The sequence below is a fragment of the Rhagoletis zephyria genome, unplaced genomic scaffold (assembly GCF_001687245.7).
Source record: "Rhagoletis zephyria isolate East Lansing unplaced genomic scaffold, Rhagoletis_zephyria_1.1 Rzeph_scaffold_00806, whole genome shotgun sequence".
Taxonomy (NCBI): Eukaryota; Metazoa; Arthropoda; class Insecta; order Diptera; family Tephritidae; genus Rhagoletis; species Rhagoletis zephyria.
The window spans coordinates 20,413-40,437 of NW_016157890.1; the positions used below are offsets into that span (position 1 = coordinate 20,413).

General features: G+C 33.2%; 1 protein-coding gene across 1 annotated transcript in view; it reads left to right on the top strand.

The window, feature by feature from the left end:
• LOC108361617 (endocuticle structural glycoprotein SgAbd-4-like) overlaps positions 1-1,064 on the top strand; it is a 5,305-nt gene extending 4,241 nt beyond the window's left edge. The window contains exon 2 of the mRNA XM_017614269.1: positions 585-1,064. Coding sequence (XP_017469758.1) covers positions 585-822 — 238 coding nt within the window. The 3' untranslated portion in view covers positions 823-1,064. The remainder of the gene's footprint in view (positions 1-584) is intronic.
• The last annotated feature ends 18,961 nt before the right edge of the window (positions 1,065-20,025 follow it).

The window sequence follows — 20,025 nt, forward strand, 5'->3', positions numbered from 1 at the left end:
TTTTTTTTGTTTTTTGTCGCACGGTGCGGAGAATTTTTTATTGATGGTAGATTTTTTTTTTTTTTTTTATTTTTAATACTGTACAATTATTTACTTATAGTACATGCATACGTTTGAACAGATTTTTGCTTCTTCAAAAAATTTCAAATTTGTCAAATAGGTGAAGTTATTCTGATTTACAGGATTTAGTCAATAAAGGGCTGTTTCAAGCTCTCAAGAAAATGGAATATTTCATATAAAATAACGCTCACAAAATGGAAAAGAAAAATTTTTTTCTGTTAAAATTTCTTAAATTAGTTTAATAACTTTTATATCTTCAAGAAAATTTACAGCAAAGGTAAAGTAATTTTATAAGCAACAAAAATAATGAAAAATTCTTGTGATGTTTCTTGAGAGCTGGATTCCTAGCTTAATTCGGGAAAGACTTTATAATTTCTTTAAAAAAAAAAAAAAATTACAATATTATTTCAAGCTATTTAAATAGATGACCTTAAGCCATCTCTTCTTTTTACTTAATTTTTTTATCCCAAGACAATCTTATATACATATACATATGTACTACATACTTTCTTCTCTGTCCTCAGTTACGAAACATCCAATGGCATCAAGGTCGAAAACGCTGGCTACTTGAAGAGAATTCTTGTGCCAAAACAGGAATCCACCGATGGTCAGGTGATTGATGAGCACGAAGAGTTGGTGTTAGTGCAGACAGGCTTATACTCCTACCCGGATCCGGAAGGAAACCTCATCACCCTGCGCTACGTGGCCGATGAGAATGGCTTCCAGCCAGAAGGTGAACACTTGCCATTACCGCCAGCATAAAACCAGGAAGTATCTGCATAAAAAACTTAAATGAATGAGTTCATTATTTGCTGCAAAATATAAGTAAATAAAAAGCTCAAAGAAAAGAGAAATGAAAAACCGATTAAGTTGTATGCGCTAAGTATTACATTTAACTAAGTTAATAAGTTGCGAAATGGTTAATAAACCATAAGTCAATAGTTGTATAAATTTAAGTAATTAAAAAACGACAATGCTGCCATTTAATGATAAATAAAAATAAATGAAAACAAAATAATACATGAGCGTGTGTTGCACTGTGAACTTTAATTATGAATATGTCTCACTTGGCAGAGCAATATGTAAATAAACTCGGATCAACAACGATCAACTTTATGTAATTTACAAATCTCCAAATTAGCAAACATACTTACATACATACATATGTACATACATATCGTTTGTAAAATTTTATATTATTAACAAATATGTAGAGTTTATAAAATAATATTTTAAATAGCATTTAACTCGAATGTATAAATAGTTGTATAAAATGACTAATAATAAAATATAAAATATACTTTAAGCAAACAGCATATTATTTAATCCAGTCAATTTTATTTTAACCCTCGAAGGCAGCCTACACGCCTGCTGCGACCTTCAACACTGACTCATTTCTTCGGAATCAGTTTTTGAACAGCGATTAAGTAAAAATTGCCATTATCGCATATCATCTCCACAAATTGCCCTTGTACTCACTTTTCGTGCAGTTTTCATGAACAACGGCGTGGAATTTAATATTAATTTAATAAAATAACCACAATGATAATCGTATGTATGTACGCACATACAAATATGCATAAGCAAATATTTACCCGCCTATCTTCATCAGCCGAGTCGTTGGCATGTCAGTGATAAAATGCGATACGCACTTTTCCAAATTACCACAAATAACTCGCGTGCTTGCGTTTTTTTTTTATATAGTTTGTTTGTTTTTGTTTTTTTGGTACTCGAATTACCACCACCTAAAGGCCAAAGCTCGTCGACTTACGAGTGTGCAAGCACATTAATACGCCTTTTGACAATGATCGCGCCACTTAGTAAATTCAATTAACTGCGATCATAAGGCCTATGCAAATATGCATGTGCATTAGGGTGTATCACCAAAAAAACAAAATGTGGCGGAATTTCACCGTAAATATAAAATGTGTCAAATTTTACAACTTCCGCCAAAATAAATAGTTCGAAAAAATATTACAATTTAGCTCACGATTTAAAAATGCCACCAAAATTATCGTTATTTTGATGCCGCTGTAACATTTTTTATACATTTTTATGCAAACCTTATAAGCTTAAACTGTTCCAACATATAAGTGATTTTTTAGAAAAATAATAATTTAAAACTAATTTTATTCAAAAAATCGAATTTTGAGGTATTTCCAGATGGGACCAGCGGATTAAAACTTTAGATTTTACCGAGATATTTTGGTGGCTGTCTTAAACTATTATAACTTGTATAATTCCGATGGAAAAACCTTACCTACCGATTTTGTTTCTCTTTTTTTTTTGTATGGAGAGTGGTGCACCCTTATGTTTATACTCATGTGTATGTAAGTGTATTTGTAGTTTTAAATGCCTCGCTTTTGTGGTTTGTCTAGATGGGAGTTTTCGGCATTTTGTGGTTTACTTATTTTATTACTTCACTTGACTCGCCCATGTCTTGCCATTGATATGTCATCTTTCATTGGAAGCATCAGTGAATGATCGAGAAAATGCGTTCATATGTAAGCATACTAATACTAGTAAAAATATATATCATTTCGCGGTAAATTTTTTTGACATTGAGAGTTGAATTTTTCTTTGAATATTCAATTTCAGAAAAGGTATCCAATTAGATGCAAACTATGTATAGAGTTTCCTTTTTTTATATTCTTTGATAATACCCAGCGAAATGCCATCCGTTGGAGGCAGATATTTATTGAAATATTCAGGAAAGAAATATTTTTAAATTTTCAAAATAATCGGGCAACAATTACGCCCAAAACGATAAATGCTTAGTGTTTTAATCACTGCCAACGTTACCATATAAAGAGATGCCTTTTGATATGTCTGGAAGTTAAGCTATTTATTCATTCAAACTCCTGCAAAAATTATTTATAAATGCGTCGTGACCGAAACTACATTGTCAACTATTTCGATTCGGTTGCCATCTTACCTTTTTGGACACCATTCTTAGGTCATATGCGGCACGTATTTATACTTTTTATCGTGGCATAAATTAGCAATTTTATTTTGGGTACATACATGGGCCGAAAATCCGCTTTTTTAGAATTTTGTTTGGTGACAGCAAAAATATGGTTCATTATGCTCTGAAAAAAACCTGTGCGAAATATGAAATTTTTTGGTTAATATCCTAGGCTCGTCCAAGTCCATCAAAGTTCAAGTACTAAAAAAAATTTTTTCTTAGCTAACTTCGATTCTCTTCAAAAAAGGTACATATACCAAATTATGTAGGACTGATACTTTCGAAGATTATTGCAATTTTAGTAAAAAAAAATGTATTAATTCATTTATTAATTAATTTTTATTTTTTAAGCATATTGAACTTTGATGGACTTAGGCGAGCCAAGGATATTGACTAAAAAATTCCAAATTTCACACAGATTTTTTTAAAGCATAATGAATAATATTTTTGGTATTACCAATCAGAATTCTAAAAAAGCGGATTTTCAGCCCCACGCTAATATATATGTCTTCTTCTTATTTTGCAATACAACACTTAGGGCCGGTTGTTCAATGTCTGATTAGCACTAATCGCAGGTAGAAGCTCCGGTTAAACATAACGACTGCTTTATCGATCACATGTTATATGAATGATGTTGAAAACGTCGATAATGATGTTTCACCGGCAAGTAGTGATAGCCAGACATTGAAAAACCGGCCCGGTGCCTGTGCCTGGCGCTTGGTAAATAAATCGATGGGCGTCTCTCTGTTAGGTTAGGTTAAGTTAAGGAGGTCTAACCTAAGTTTAAACAAAAATAGCTGCGTGCCGAAAACAGAGCGATCCGCCGGGCTGGTTAGAAAGTACAATCCCAGTTGTCTAAACCGCATTCTTGTGAAAGCTGGGCCATTTAAGAGGAAAAGCTGAGGGTCCCATATGATGTTTAATCTCTCTTCGTGAATTCTAATCGGATAGTGATCTGTCAGTGCACTCATACTAGTCTAACAAGTTAATAGTCCGATGCGACTGCAAGGCATTACCCTCCTAGTTTTGGGAGTACAATAAGCAAGCCCAACGCTCTGATTGCCGCTTGACTGCCGGAGTAGATATCAACTTTCCTTACCGTTATCACGCGCAGTAGCAGCCGATCAACTGCTTCGTTGATTACAGCTTGGAAAACACCATAGTGATCTGAAAGCCTAGATTTAGGGTTGATTGATAGTTCCTGGAAAAATATCCATATACCGATCTTTCCATTAGCTTCGGTCCATCCGTGTAAATGTTTGCCGATGCCTCCTTACAACCGCTAATCCTCGTTCTCTTATCTCTTGATGGGATATTCGTGGAGAAAGAGCTAAGTAATAAAATCGAATACTCCAAGAATAATAGAGCTTCCCGATCTCGAGTCAGTTAAGCAACCGTTACAGCTGCTTTACCTGCGATGTTGAGATGCGCTGTATTAAGCATAACGCTAACGGCTATGATCCTAATGGTCATCTTCTTCCAATGAGGACATTTTGTTGCTTTCGCTCGCTTATCGACTAGCATAGTCTTCTCCCTCTGTTGTATTTCACCAGACGAGAACTCCATCAAACATAATTTACTTGAATATGGTTTCATAGAGTCAAATACGTTCATTTACTAAAAATGTATAATGTTCTCACTTTCCGCCAAAAAATGTCATTGTTAATATCAATTTAGAGTGAATAAGATTCAATAGTTAATAAAATATCGCAATTTATTTATTTTAGCAAACTACTGTTACATGAGAAGTAGGCGGGGTTATCGTCCGATTTGGCCCATTTTCAATACCATCCATATATAGCTTTGAAGAAATACACGTACGAAAGTCCGTTAATATTTAAAGGGATAACGCTTACTATATGGGCATTGTTTAAGAGCTTTATTTTAGTACCCATAAAGAGTAATATTGTATTTTAATTTTCTAAACAAAAAATGAAATAAGCACATGATGCAAAATAGGTGGCAACCCTGTCAAAGGATATTTGAATTGGGAATTTTCATATTACTTTCCATTTTATACCCATATTATGATATTTTATTTAGTTTGCAACTACTTTCGAAAAGGTGGCCACCTTATACGAATATTCTTGGAGATAAGGCCTACTTATTAATAATAATAATGCATTAGTCACCCCTCGACAGGCAAGGACAAACCTCCGACCGTATTCTGACGGGAAAAAAGAGCTTTTCAAAAAAAAAATAATAATAAAATAAAAATAAAGTCTCCGTTCGGACTGAAAGTGTGGAATTCAAATGCGTACTTCTAACCACTAAACTTCAGCGGCCCTGTTTAGATAACCTTAAAATGCAAAATATTATCTGACTACAAAATTTCATCAAAAGAAACCTGTGGATATATATTTATATATGCATGTATACACAAGAATTCGTCGTTTAAACTTTAACATAATAAGATAAGCATTTTTAAATACCAAATGTAGAGTGCACTTGACTACCACTAACGTCCTCCTAAATGTATGCAACACTAATTAAAATTAACAAAACAAAAAGTTGCGCCTCCGAAAGCAATAAACACCAATACTAAGCTATTTTAATTGAAATTCATATATCGAAGTAGCCAAAATCACTAATAATTAACTGTTCGATGCTATTAAACAGAAAAACATTCCAAACTTCTTACTCAACAAATATGCGTGGCAAAACACTTTGGCACATCATTAAAAGTCCAATGACCGTCAAATTTAAGGCAACGGTCCAGACGCCAACGCCTGACAACCAAACGTGCAATTCAATTAGAATCGAAAAGTACTGAGCTTTCCTATTTTAATTCAAGTGCATACTCAAAACTACTTTTTTTTGTGCATATTTAGTACTTCCATAAATACATAGTTATGTAAGGGTGTGTATAAGGTTGTCTGCATATATTCAACGGCCACGTGATTTTGTATGCAAATGGCATTTGACATTTACGAGCCTTGCTGCTTTGATTCTCGCACGTGACCAGAGTTAACTATTTGCTATTGGCTAGTAATCTTCTTCCCATCAAACGGTAGATTTGTTGACCATTTAAAAGTCACTAGGCTAGCAATAGCGGCGACAAGAAGAAACGCTCTTTCAGATATTGAGATACAAACCTACGAATATACATAAATAATATATTTATATACATACATACGTACATATGTACACCTGTGTATGTGAGTATAGGTTAACGCATATGCCAACTAGTTGATATGTCAAGTTGATTTATATGAAATGCAGTAAAAGTTGAGACGGCTACGACGACGGCGACGACAACAACATAGACACTGCAGAAGATGGTTACGATGTCTAAAATTGTAATGTATGCGGTAGAGTGTCATCTACAAAACGATCAATAGGTGCAGCAACTTTTAGAGCAACAAGTTATTCTGCATGTACCGCTTTGGTTTTGCACAGTCAATGAAATGGAAATGGAATTGCGTGATTCCAGACATTAAATTCTGCAGCGCATAGACGAAGTTGGTTGATGAACTAACTGGTTGGCTGCCTGCTTGGGCGTGAGTGACTCTGCTTGCATGACAAAAATCTTAATTCGTGGAAGTTCTTATTATTATTTACATACATATGTACATAAGTAAATGAATTTATTTAAACTTAACGTGTGCGGTTTTTGGCTTTAAGATAGCACATCTGGTTGCAGGATGTCGCGAAAATGATATATGAAGAAGTATGTATACGAGAAGATCTTCTCAGAATTCTAGCTTCAATGAGACATTTAAAAAGGGTAAATATTGTAGATACCTTATTCGTAGCTAAGCGCACTAAGGCGCTATACATATGTATGTACATGGATAAATACTTATGCATATATCTGTACATACGCTCGCTCCATTATATCTGCGTACACCCTTGTTTTTTAACGAATTTTCATCAAAATTTTAAATTTTTTACTCATATTAAAAAATTTATTTTTTTTAATTCTTAATTTTGGTATGCAGTTATATAATTTTAGTATAATAATGTACAAATTTCAAGTAGCTAGGAAATCGCGTTGATTTTTAATAATTTTTGCGCTCATGGCTCTAGGCATTTTCCTTCATGCAAGGTATGGTCGAATTTTTTACTTTATATGAAAGAAAATACGTAGTGCTGCCGGGAAAAAAAATTTTTAATCTACGCTATTTCTTATCCACTTCAAATTTATATATTGCTATACTAAAAATTTCAAAAACAATCTTAGTAAAAAGTTTAAAATTTTGATGAAAATTCGTTAATGTTCCTTAATTCTATATACAGTTTGAAACTTTGACTTACATGGTTTTGTTTGAAGCATAAACCATATTTTTGTACAAAAAAAAAACAATAAAATTATAGCTTGCAAAACATAGTGAATATTAAAAAGAAAACAGGGCGTACGCAGATATAATGTAGTGAGTGTATTTAAAATTTAAGTAAGAACATTTCTCTTTTTTAGATCTACAATAGGCGTGTTTTATTTGACGAGAATATTTAAGCTATTAGCTTATTTTGTATGGTAGACTTAGTTAATATAGTTATGTTCGGTAAGTCTTCCATACAAAATAAGGTAATAGCTTAAATTTATCGTCAAATAAAACACGCCTAATGTAGTGCGAAGCTTCACTTATACCAACTTACATATCATTCGATGCCATGTCATGTGATTCCGTATCATATGATATCCTGTCACGTGATGTCATGGCATGTAATATCATATTATGCAATGTTAAATCATGTTATCTCAGGTCATGTGATGTGAATTAAGGAGTGGAAAGTTCAGATGTGGTGAGTGTATGAGTAGTGAGTTCTTCCTATCTCTGTTTCTATATCTAAATCTTTTTGTTTATAATTACTTTACCCTAAAATTTTTCCTTTATCTTTATCTTCACTCTCATCGTTGCACTCATCCTCATATTTTTCCTTTATATGTATCTTAATTTTTACCTTTATGTCTTTTCTTTTCTTTATCTACATATTCACCTTCACCTTGTTCTTATATAAATAGTTTAAATTTACCTAAATTTTCTATTTGCTTCTATCTTTACGCATCTTTGTTTTTTGTTTTTCTTTTTACCTTTTCCCTATACTTTTCTTCATCTATTTATCCCTTCAATAAAAAATATAAGCGTAAAAGCAAAAAATGCTTGGCAATCGCTCGAACCGAGGGTCGAGCCTGTGTTCTACGAAATTGCAGTACGCAACTCTCACCACTCGACTACCGCAGCAGCCAAACACGCTTGCTTTGCTTACTTACTTGCGCAATAGACAACACCTGATCGTTTTTGCCAGTGCTTTCAGCAAAAATATCACTTAACCGTATTAATTTTGAGGACTAGCTGCAGAACTTAATCCGGATCAACTGCAGTTGAGTCCCGAGATAATTCCGAATTAACGAGTTTATTCGGCTGAACGCTGAATAGATTTTTGTTCTTAGCATATGGAATAGGGTGGTCCAGAAATGGATGTGAATATGTAAGTGCGGAATTTTAAGGCACTTACCCCCTAGAATTTTTCTAAATCGAAAAAATTTACACCTGTTTTGTATTTCCAAATCAAAAAATATTTAGAGGTCGCTCACAGCACTCACAGTTCCCCATTTATTTTATATGGGAACTATATTTCGTGTAAATGTAAATGTATAGAATTCTAGAAAATGAATATTTTTCCGATCAGAGAACCTCTGTTTCTCTTCAGGAAACTTCCAGTAATAATACACAATTATTTATTTTTTCGATTTTTTTAATACCAGCGATTTTTTATGGGTCCCATTTTCCATTTTTTGTGGTTTTTGGGGGACCTATAAAAAACGTTTAATATTAAAATATAATATAATAAACCACTAGATAGAAAACTATCGATTTTCTAGTATTCTAAGCCATTTCAAGGAAAAATTTTTTTCCGCCATACAAAATACGTGGGAAACTTGGATTGCTTTGAGCGACCTCTAAATATCTTTTGATTTCGAAATAAAAAAAGAGGGGTAAATTTTTTCGATTTAGACGAATCCTAGGGGGTGAGAGCATTAAAATTCCGACTTTACTTATTTTTAACCACCCTAATGTCCAATGGACATGCAACGACACGCTCGTAACTTTTACATTTTCCGAGCTCCCAAGGTCGAATTTGCATTGGGCAACTATCATTCTGAAAATTAATAAAAATTTAGCCAGTGCACCAAACACTTTTTTAATTTCGTCCATTTTCGTCTTGTTAGATAAACAAGGCTAAGTCAGAAGTATCCCTTTTTTAGTAAATCGTTAATAATGTTAATACTTTGTACAGTGGCTTAGCTTAGTGTATCCAGATCTTTTCGCCAAATAGTTTAATTTAATCTAGGTAAGATCAGTGAAAATTATACATAAATATCAGTTTAATGCAATATTTAGTACACAATATATTTTCAATAAAAAATCTAACAATAAATTTTCGTTTTATTTACACTGTATTGAATACTAAAACCGCATGACTGTTCTCAGTTCTAAGATTTGCGGTAACAAATGCAAAATAACAAAACCTAATTTTCAAATATAATTGTAGGTGGTCATTGCAAAATCCTCATCCATAAATACAACCACCGGTAATTTTAATATTTTTCTTTTAGCTGCAACTATTAAGCATGGCAAATCAAATAAATTGCCAACGCAAGTAATTTATTTTATGACAATTCCACAGAATGTAAGAAGCTTTTAATGTTGTCATATATACATACATACATACGTACATGAACATCTTAGGCGGCCTCTTCACCAGCATTACACAAGAATACATGAAAAAACTGAGCAACTAAGCAAAACAGCATTTGTAAAATAAAACTGAATAAATGAGTTTGTGATCGCGACGCTGGAAATGGCATCCCGCAAGCTGACAACGCCTCAAATTTTCAAGCTCCGGCATTGCAGCGCTGCAACGCAAGAAATGTCAAGCGTGAGACGCCTGCTGTTCGTTGAAACTCAACGGTGTTGGATAAAATGCGGGTTTTTCTTTTTTTTTTTAAATATTCATTCAACAACAAAAACAGACACACTTAGCAAATCGCTTGAATTGGGGGAAAAATTAAGAAAAAAACAAAATAGTTAGTAGACTCTATACTTATATATACATATGTACATACATATGTACACATAAAACAGCAGAAGGCTTGTTAACCTAGATTTGTAGACAACTTCCTATGCTGACTCTAGTGACTATGCAGACTGCTAGTAGAGGCTTGTGAGGAAAATGCTACATCATCAATGTGTTGGTAGGGTCTGGCTATTAAATTGGCTTGGAAATTGCCACTAATTTGAGCTTTAAACCAAGTACATTTTATTTTATTTTTTTTTTAATTCAACTCGATTTTTTCACTTATCATAATTACGAGCATTAGCATACAGTTACAAAGTTAAAAGATGTACATATTTAAGTTCATGGTAGATTGTACATACATACATATAAGTCAAGTACTTGCTGTCTCAACATAAACTAGTGCATGTACGTATATGTAGGTAGAAATTAGTTATTCTTATTCTTAGGTCTGAGCATAAAAGCAGCAAGAGCTGGAAAGCTACTGCAGGATCAGGTCTAATGGAGTCGCTGACAAGCTATCAATACTTAGAAGGGTTCTAAAATGTCTGTGTTATACCGGAACAATTTTGTGATCTCATCTGTTATTCATAGAGACTCTTAAGTACTGATTGAGTAAACTCAGAATGCAGTAACTACTGGGGACTGGTAGAGAGCTTGAGATGGGCTAGACCCTGCGGCATTCCTTTTCTTTATTTTAAGTGGCGCTATAAACGCCCGACGAATGTACGCCCCAAGAGGTCCACCAGCTTGTACCGCATCATATGTGTAAGTACTTACAGGGTGGGAGCGTATGAGTGCATGACGCACGAGATGACCTATACAGTGCCGTATAGCTAATACTACAGCCTCTTGATCCATCGTATGCGGTATTCGCCGTCGCCAACGCACAAGGGTTCACATTCATATGTATGTATATCGCAGAGAACTTTTTTCTCAAAATCTAGAAATCTATAAGAGCCGCAAAGTGTTTAATTTTTGAAAAACTGGAGAAAAATTCAAATGTCTCTATAACGAGAAAAGTTGGCGAAATAAATGTAATGGTATTTCAAAGCTTTTAAAATGGAGAATACAGGAAAAATTTTCTCGTTGGATAAAGGAATAATTTTAACCTTTGAAACGACCTTCGAGTAGAGAATTTTTTTAATTTTTTCGTTTTTGGTCTGCAACCAGTCTGCAATTGACTTTTTAAAAAGTTTTAAATACTAATTTTTGCTGTTTATGTGTCAAGGAATCCATTTATTTTTTCTATATTCATCGCATTCTGTTTTTAGGTAAAAAAAAAAATATTCCAAAAATTTTCTTATTGAAAGTCGGTTTAGAAGTAACGGAAATTTTTCGTTCAATCTTTTGAATAGCTTTTTTGAAAATTTTTGTTTTTTTTTTTACCCAAAAGCATCTTGTAAAGTATACTAAAAATATTCAAAGGCATTCCTCGGTTCTTCTAACCATCGAAATGGATTCCTTAAGGCATTAACAGCAGAAATACATATATGTTTAAAATTTTTTAAAAGTTCATTGCATACTGGTTTTAGTACAAAAAGGAAAATACTTTAAAACCTTCTTTATTTGTAGGTCATTTTAAAGGTCAAGGTAATTATTTTATCCAAGAAAACTATTTTTCCTGAATTCTCAGGAGTAAGGTTCTCAATCCCTGGTCTGAGCAATATTCAAAATTAAAAACAAAAATATTTCACATATATTTAGTAGAAGTTATATCTGCTTTTTGTAGTCCTTAGCTCAGTTGCTGGTTCAAATGCCAGAGAACTCGATGAAGAACTTTGATTAAAGTTGTATCGATGCTTTGGACCCAAATAAATTTAGCATGAAATAAAGTCTAAATTTTTTTTTAATATTTTTTTTATTTCACATGGCCTACTACGATACTGCAAAAAGCTGAACATTTATTTAATACGTAAGCTATCAGAGCAACAACAAAATACACGTAAATGTTGCTACCTTGGTACATACATACCTATCAGGATACTACATAAACACCCTAATACCAGAGTCAGGCCAAAATATTAGTTTCATACATATGTATGTATACTTATTAATATTTGAGCACGCAATATTTTTGAACTGACAATTTTGATGACTTTTTCTTGTTATACTTTTCGAGATGCTTTTTTCGTAAAAAGTGAAGAATTTTTTCTTGTTATACTACCTGGGGCAACTTCAGAGTTTTCAGGATTTTCGGGATACTTTTGGGATTTTCGGGTGCATTTAGGGATTTTTGGGACTATTTTGGGAGTTTCGGGTGCATCGATACTTTTCCATACAGTTTTTACTGAAGCCATAAATACTAAATACTTTTATACCCAGTATTAACTCCTGTGAAAACCAGTAAGGTTTACTTCATTACATTTATTTCACGCCATTTTCTCAAGTCAATTTTAACATTTATCTGCCTTTTAAACACAAATTTAGCTCTAAAAAAATATGCTTGAACGTCAGATAAATTTTAAAAGCAATTTGAGAAAACTGCCATTATAATTCTATGTGCATGCTATCATACTCGGTATTTCGGGACATTCAAAATAATTAAGTACATTGTGCTACCCTGCCCACTTATACTTAGTAAACACAATTCTGCCAATAATATTGGCATCAAAATCATAACTTCAACTTTTAACAAGTGCCTGAAAAACAAAAATATATTAAAGTACAAGGATTAACAAAAATTGGTTGTACTTTTTATTATAACAACCATACTTGGCTCGGTCTCTGTTTGGAACAGAATAATATTTAAATCTGCTCCTTTCCGATATTAGCCGAGATTTTCCATAATTTTCTAATCCATTGCAGAAAGAAACTGGCATAAAAAGTTGAATAACCACTCACCGGCTCAAATCGTGAATTTGGCCGATGGGCAGCTCTTTTTCCTCTCACATAATCAATTGTAACAAACTGCTNAGAGATTTTCCATAATTTTCTAATCCATTGCAGAAATAAACTGGCATAAAAAGTTGAATAACCACTCACCGGCTCAAATCGTGAATTTTTCCGATGGGCAGCTCTTTTTCCTCTCACATAATCAATTGTAACAAACTGCTGCGCAGTTTCATCTTGTTCATTTTACCGATTAAGCTACAAACATGGCGATGAGTTTGAAAAAGCTTTCAAGTTTGTATTGTTTGCCAATTGATAGCGTTGAAGTTGTTTAACCGGCTAGAGACCCTCTACAGTTGGAATGGTTACTTCAACTGACAGCAGGCAGCGCCAATATCCTAAACTTTGCTGAAGTTTGTGTTAAAGTAATAATTTTTACTGTTCAACTTAAAAACAATGGCAAAAGTTTTGCTTTAATTTACAAATAGTTTGTGTGTAAGTATAAGTTTGTCTACACAAACTACCCACACACTCACTATATTATACATATTAACGAGCATCTTCCGCACCCAAACAAAAGACTTAAGCGAGCAACTCGCCAGCACCAAATAAATTGCAGCAATCGTTTCTTCTGTAATGAAAGCAAAAGTAATAACAGTCTTAAAAATGCCTTGCAATTTTCGCTGACTCATCTGACTGGTGCCATGATAACTGGATTTGGATGTCTACCAGCCTTGCTTGGATGCTTGCCATTGCACGAACATAACTTTTATATATGTGTGTGGCTTGTGAGTTCAATGAGCGCGCGCGCCTGTTTTTTTTTTGTTGTTTTTCTTCACATTTGCCCTAAATAACATCTGGGATTCACTGGGTAATACCAAAAANACTTTGGATGCTTGCCATTGCACGAACATAACTTTTATATATGTGTGTGGCTTNGCTGACTCATCTGACTGGTGCCATGATAACTGGATTTGGATGTCTACCAGCCTTGCTTGGATGCTTGCCATTGCACGAACATAACTTTTATATATGTGTGTGGCTTGTGAGTTCAATGAGCGCGCGCGCCTGTTTTTTTTTGTTGTTTTTCTTCACATTTGCCCTAAATAACATCTGGGATTCACTGGGTAATACCAAAAATCATGTATTGCATAATATTTTTCGTTTTGTTTGCTCTTACCGCGATTACTGCAAATTACATTTTTAAATTGAGTTATCTGTGCATTCGTTAAAGTGTTTTTGTTTTTTTTTTTTAATTCTTAGTAAAGAATTTTAATGGAAGAAGAAATGTATAAAATTTGAAAATCTTTTAGGTTTAGATTTGCATCTTAACTGGTGCCAGATGCCAGTGTTCGTATATTGAAAATTATTATTTGCAGTTCAGAGGTGAAAATAAAAATTTATTTACTGTTATTTTTATGAAATTTAATTTTTAGTCAGGTTTTTAGTAGATCTCCGAACGCAGGTTTGGGTGTTACAAAGAATATAACATTGCTAGAAGGTCAATGACATTTCTCATCAAAAAAATAAAATAAAATATTGTGTAACGTGACAGCAGACACCATCTGCAGCATTGCGCAAGGGATATAAATTTTATAGCTGTATGGTCACTTCATTTTTTTGTTGATAAATATTGCATAACAGAAAACTTTGCAAAAAGTAAGCAATGAACAAATGAGATAGGTAAAAACAAGCAAATGCATCGCACACATACACATATGTATGTATGTATTTATACCATATATATGGTACATATGTAAACAGATATGGTCGTCCATTCCACAAACATNATAAAATTTGAAAATCTTTTAGGTTTAGATTCGCATCTTAACTGGTGCCAGATGCCAGTGTTCGAATATTGAAAAATTATTATTTGCAGTTCAGAAGTGAAAATAAAAATTTATTTACTGTTATTTTTATGAAATTTAATTTTTAGTCAGATTTTTAGTGGATCTCCGAACGCAGGTTTGGGTGTTACAAAGAATATAACATTGCTAGAAGGTCAATGACATTTCTCATCAAAAATAAATAAAAAAAAAATATTGTGTAACGTGACAGCAGACACCATCTGCAGCATTGCGCAAGGGATATAAATTTTATAGCTGTATGGTCACTTGATTTTTTTGTTGATAAATATTGCATAACAGAAAACTTTGCAAAAAGTAAACAATGAACAAATGAGGTAGGTAAAAACAAGCAAATGCATCGCACACAAACACATATGTATGTGTGTATTTATACTATATATATGGTACATATGTAAACAGATATGGTCGTCCATTCCACAAACATGCAAGCACTCATGCGACAAATGACCAAAGAGGCCTTGAAAGTATTTTTGATTATTTTCTTTCGTATGCGTTTCGTATGTTTGTTTACATTTTCATCTCTATTTCTGACACGGACTTGGACATATATACATATCGAATAATTGTTTGGCTTCACAAGAGACCATGTACATACATAAATAATACATTTTTCTAACAGAACTCCATAACAACAAAAATCTGTAAATAAATCTAAATCTACATTTTAGTAGAAGTGGTTTTCAGATTATGAAAGGGCCCTTTCTTCTTTTTTCTTCAAAAAATCTTCTCATTCTTGTTGAAATATTTATGCCCATATATCCCAATATATTTATCTCAGCTATCAATCCGAAGAAAAGGCCCTTACAATCTTGGGCGCTTTAATTCATGCAGCTCTTATGATTAGGCAATAATATGATTATGAATTTTAATGTACAGAGCTCGATTGAAATATTTACATACACATGTATATATGTATATGTAAGCCGAAACGATTACACTTCTGTATACATCCACTGTCATGTTTGATCCAAGTTATGAGCCAGCCACTTGAGTGAAAATAAAAACAATAAAGATTCGAAATTTACATATATCTTAACTTGTTTATACAGAAATTGAAAATAATAAAAAAAAACAAAAAATATACAACATTTTGCTGCAGCTACTGCTATTAAATGCAGCTTAGAATGTACATATGTACGTATGTAAGTATGTTTGTATGCCATATGAAAGAAGTTTTTGCTAAATGTCTTTGCAAATATGGTGCGTTTAATAGGACTCGAAGAAAAACCTAAAATAAGAGTCCGAATGTAGTCAGTTATAAGGCCGATAAAAGCCTCAAAAAGAGTCTGAAATGATACATATATGAGCCGTATATGGGGCCAAGAAGAGTCCAATACGACTCATATTGAGGCTCATTTGATGTATGAATTTAAGCTCACATACAAAAGTCGACCTCCGGAGAACGGAAAACACCCATCCAGCATTTTCTGAAATTATTGATCATATTCGAGTCTTTTTTAAGTCCTCCGCGAGATTAAAATAATCATAAATGCGTTCATATTCTGATTATAAAAGACTCTTTTGTCGGTAGAACATAGTTGCGTTCCAGATGCTTCACGGTTTGCAGATTTTACAGGATATGCAGGAACAGCTGTTTTCTCCATTAATAAACCTTATGGTAGGTGGTCACCTGGAATGGCTTCCTGTAAATACTTGCAAATCGTGAAGCATCTGGAACGCAACTAATGAAACGCTGCCCGCGACTCTTCTTGGCGAGTCTTTTATTACCCACTCTTCTGATTTTTTTACTCTTTTTCGAGTCATATTTATATTCATTTTTAAGTCTTATTCAGTTGACGCAGTGCTCTGAAAAGTAAAAACGCAATGCTAAAATTTAAAAGAGCGCCAAAAGCCAAAGGGATAATCGATTTTAATTTTATAAATTCTTTCTTCTATAGGTTAGTTCTATATAAGGTTTAGTTTTAAAATTTTTTAATATGTTTAACTGGTTAATATTTAGTGAAATATTCTATGTTTATTTCAAGATAATTTTATTTAAAACTATAATACTAAATATTGAATCTGACCATGGCCGACCTTTTGTTTAAAGCGCGATTTTGTACCATATAATATTAAAAGTTTTTCTGAAGATGATTTTTTTAAATTAATTCTTTTCAACCAACTTCGTGAAAGATACGCGTACACATGATTATATGATGATTTGAATTTAATTTAATAAAATTTAATACATATTTTCCAACCCACATTTATTTTACTTTCATATTCGAGTTTAGCGACCCCAATTAACTCTTAAATATAAAACATAAGCCTATTACTTGTTATTATTTTTAACAAAATTATTGTGTTTGAGATTTTAGAGGCAATATTGGATCGACCATTTTTTTTTTATTTTGACTTCAGATTCATGTGAATATAGTAATTTTTTAAATTATGAGCACAAAATGGGTATCAAATATCACTGTGTGTTGTAAGTGTCGTATTGTTGTATGTCGTAAACAACTATAAAAGTTATATTTTGCAATTTCACAGTGTTAAAAAATACTTGGTGCTTGTTTCAAGTCTTCTAAAAATTTATTTAAGCATTTAAAGTTTTCGACAGGTAATAACTGGCGCTTTATTTTTTTAAAGAGAACGTCTGGTTTTCCTTTGTGACAAAAAAAGTTCACACAGTTTTTCTGTTCAGAACTGCATGACTTTGAAACCAGTTAAAAGTTAGTTAGTTATAAGTGGGACAAAAGTAAGCTATTTTACTAGTCTACTACAAATTTCGCGACAGGGTTAATGTTATTATTGTCTTTGTATTTGACGATTTCCGCATCAACCCAAGAGTGTCAATGCAACAAGCTTAAGCGCGCCAAAAGCAATTAACACCTAGCCAAAACTCAAATAAACGATGACATTTGTGATTCCAAAGCGCAACACCTCTGACATTAAAGTCACTAATTACATTGCTGCATACATACAACATACAAATAATGAACATAAAAATCTTCCAGATAGATCACACAGACCATGAAAGGAATTGTTTAGGTTCAACCGTAGGTAGTCGAGTTAATTAATATGTACATACATATATTATGCAGTAATATACCACTTCAACGCATATTAGCCTGCTGCCTAAATACATACATACGATAATACTTAATCTCTGCAATTTTTTCAATAGCATTGCATTTAGGGATGCAAATTTTGGGGAGTAACATCGATACATCGATGTTTCGATGCATCGGACAAATGAACATCGATGCTAAAATACATCGCCAGAAAATCATCGATATATCGATGGTTTCCGATGTTTCCAAATTTGTTAGGTTGTAGTCACATTGAAAGGAAAATTTAATACTTTTCAATTCATACTCTTTGTAATTCAATTAGAAAAATACTTACATATGGATGTATTTCCCTGTATTTCTTTAATATTCCTTTGCCCTTCCTATAAATATAATAAAAATGCATGCCGTCGTAAGTTCGCCGAGCCTAAAGTTCCAAGCCCCAAATTCGTTGAAATTTCAACGGGAACCCGGTCCCTTTTTAATGATTATGTACGCATTTTTAATATCGAAAGATAAGAGTATACACGGAATTTCTGAATTTTCCCCAAAAGAATAAGTAATAAAATTCATGGCCAGTCAAAAAATTTTAATTTTTAATAAAATTTTAATAATTTAACACGTTCGGGTGAAGTGAATTCAAGTCTGAATCACACTAAAGTCGATGTTAAAACATCGCTGAAACTTGCATCGATGTATCGTCAATTTAGCGATTTTAGGAAATTGTAAACATCGATGGCAAACATCGAATTTTGAACCGATATTATCGATGTTTCAAAAATATCGATGCATCGTTTGCATCCCTAATTGCATTCACACATATTCGCACGTAACTACACGCATGAAAAATTAGTTCATCTTCAATGGCGCGCCACACCAAGACTCGAAACATTTATGCGTTTCAAATCTACAAAAAATGCCGGCATGAATTTTTAACAAATACGCTGCAAAACTGGAAAGAGAAGAAAAATAAAAATAAAAATTAATATAAAAAAACGCTCGCAAAACTATTGCAAAAAGCGCAGCGTAGGCCTTCCGCACCTTAAAGTAGCTTGCAAAAAAATAAACAAATTAAAAGAAGTAGGTATTCAACATCTGCAATTATTTCATTTTGCAAACATGCATACATCTGTAGGTGCAAACGTGAATGTACTCGCAACAACCGTGTGCAAAATATATATACACATTTCTGCACAGCAATGCAGCATCTTCTTCACTGGCGCTAATATATATATACTACAAGTGCATATGTGTGCATGCATACTTATAATATGTATGTATATACATATATATTTACCTACTCACACAATCTTAAAATTATTTGCGCACCTCTGCATACATATATCCGCATATACTTAAAACTGTGCAAAAAGCTTCAATTTCAAAAAGCTGCGGCATAAAAACAATGCAGTTAATTTAGTTCAGCATAGATGGCATCCACTTTGCCACAACTAGTTAGTTGATGGTTAAGCGGAAAAAAGTCTAAATAAATATGTTTAACCAACCGACCAGTTTCACTTTTTTCTTGCAAAAAATAACGGCTTTACACACAGATGCTTTGTCAGCCATTATCGTGCCAGCCGGTCAATCAACAGGCGACTCTCAAAAATTGATGCATACACATGCATGCTGACTTATATGTATATGCATTTGTTTATGTATGTATGTGTGTAAATGCATGCAATTTTTGGAGGACTAGCCTTTTGCATTTAGCATCGATAGCTGCAGAAGACGAATGAATGAATGACCAGTATTTGGCGATATGTTAACAGTCACATTGCGATGTGAAGTGAACAGGCTAAGGTGGTTGCTAGAGCAAATTTTTTGATCATAAACATGTTGGAGTCTAAAGCTATAGTAGTGGAACTAAAATGCATTATGCTTTCATGAAACTGCCATTTACCGGGCGATAATGTTCTTGAGCTCTCATAAGAATGAAATATCTGTCGGTAACCCTGGCTAAAAACCACTATTAGAAAGGAAAGGAGGGCGATTCTAATCCGACAAAATTTTCCAAAGTAGGCCAACGCTTATAAATAGACGGGTGTTGTTTTGGACCTAGTTAGGCTTAATAAAGTCACATAAAAACTGATTTGCATTCGAGTAAATTAAAATCCCATACACGCAGCTACTTTTGCTTAATCACATCGCGCTGGAATACTAAGATCATCATTCTTCACTAGATGCCTAGGTGAGACCTTATTTTGCAAAACGTGTTAGATTTTCAGTAAAACTACGTAAAAGAAACTCTCGACCAGCATAGTAA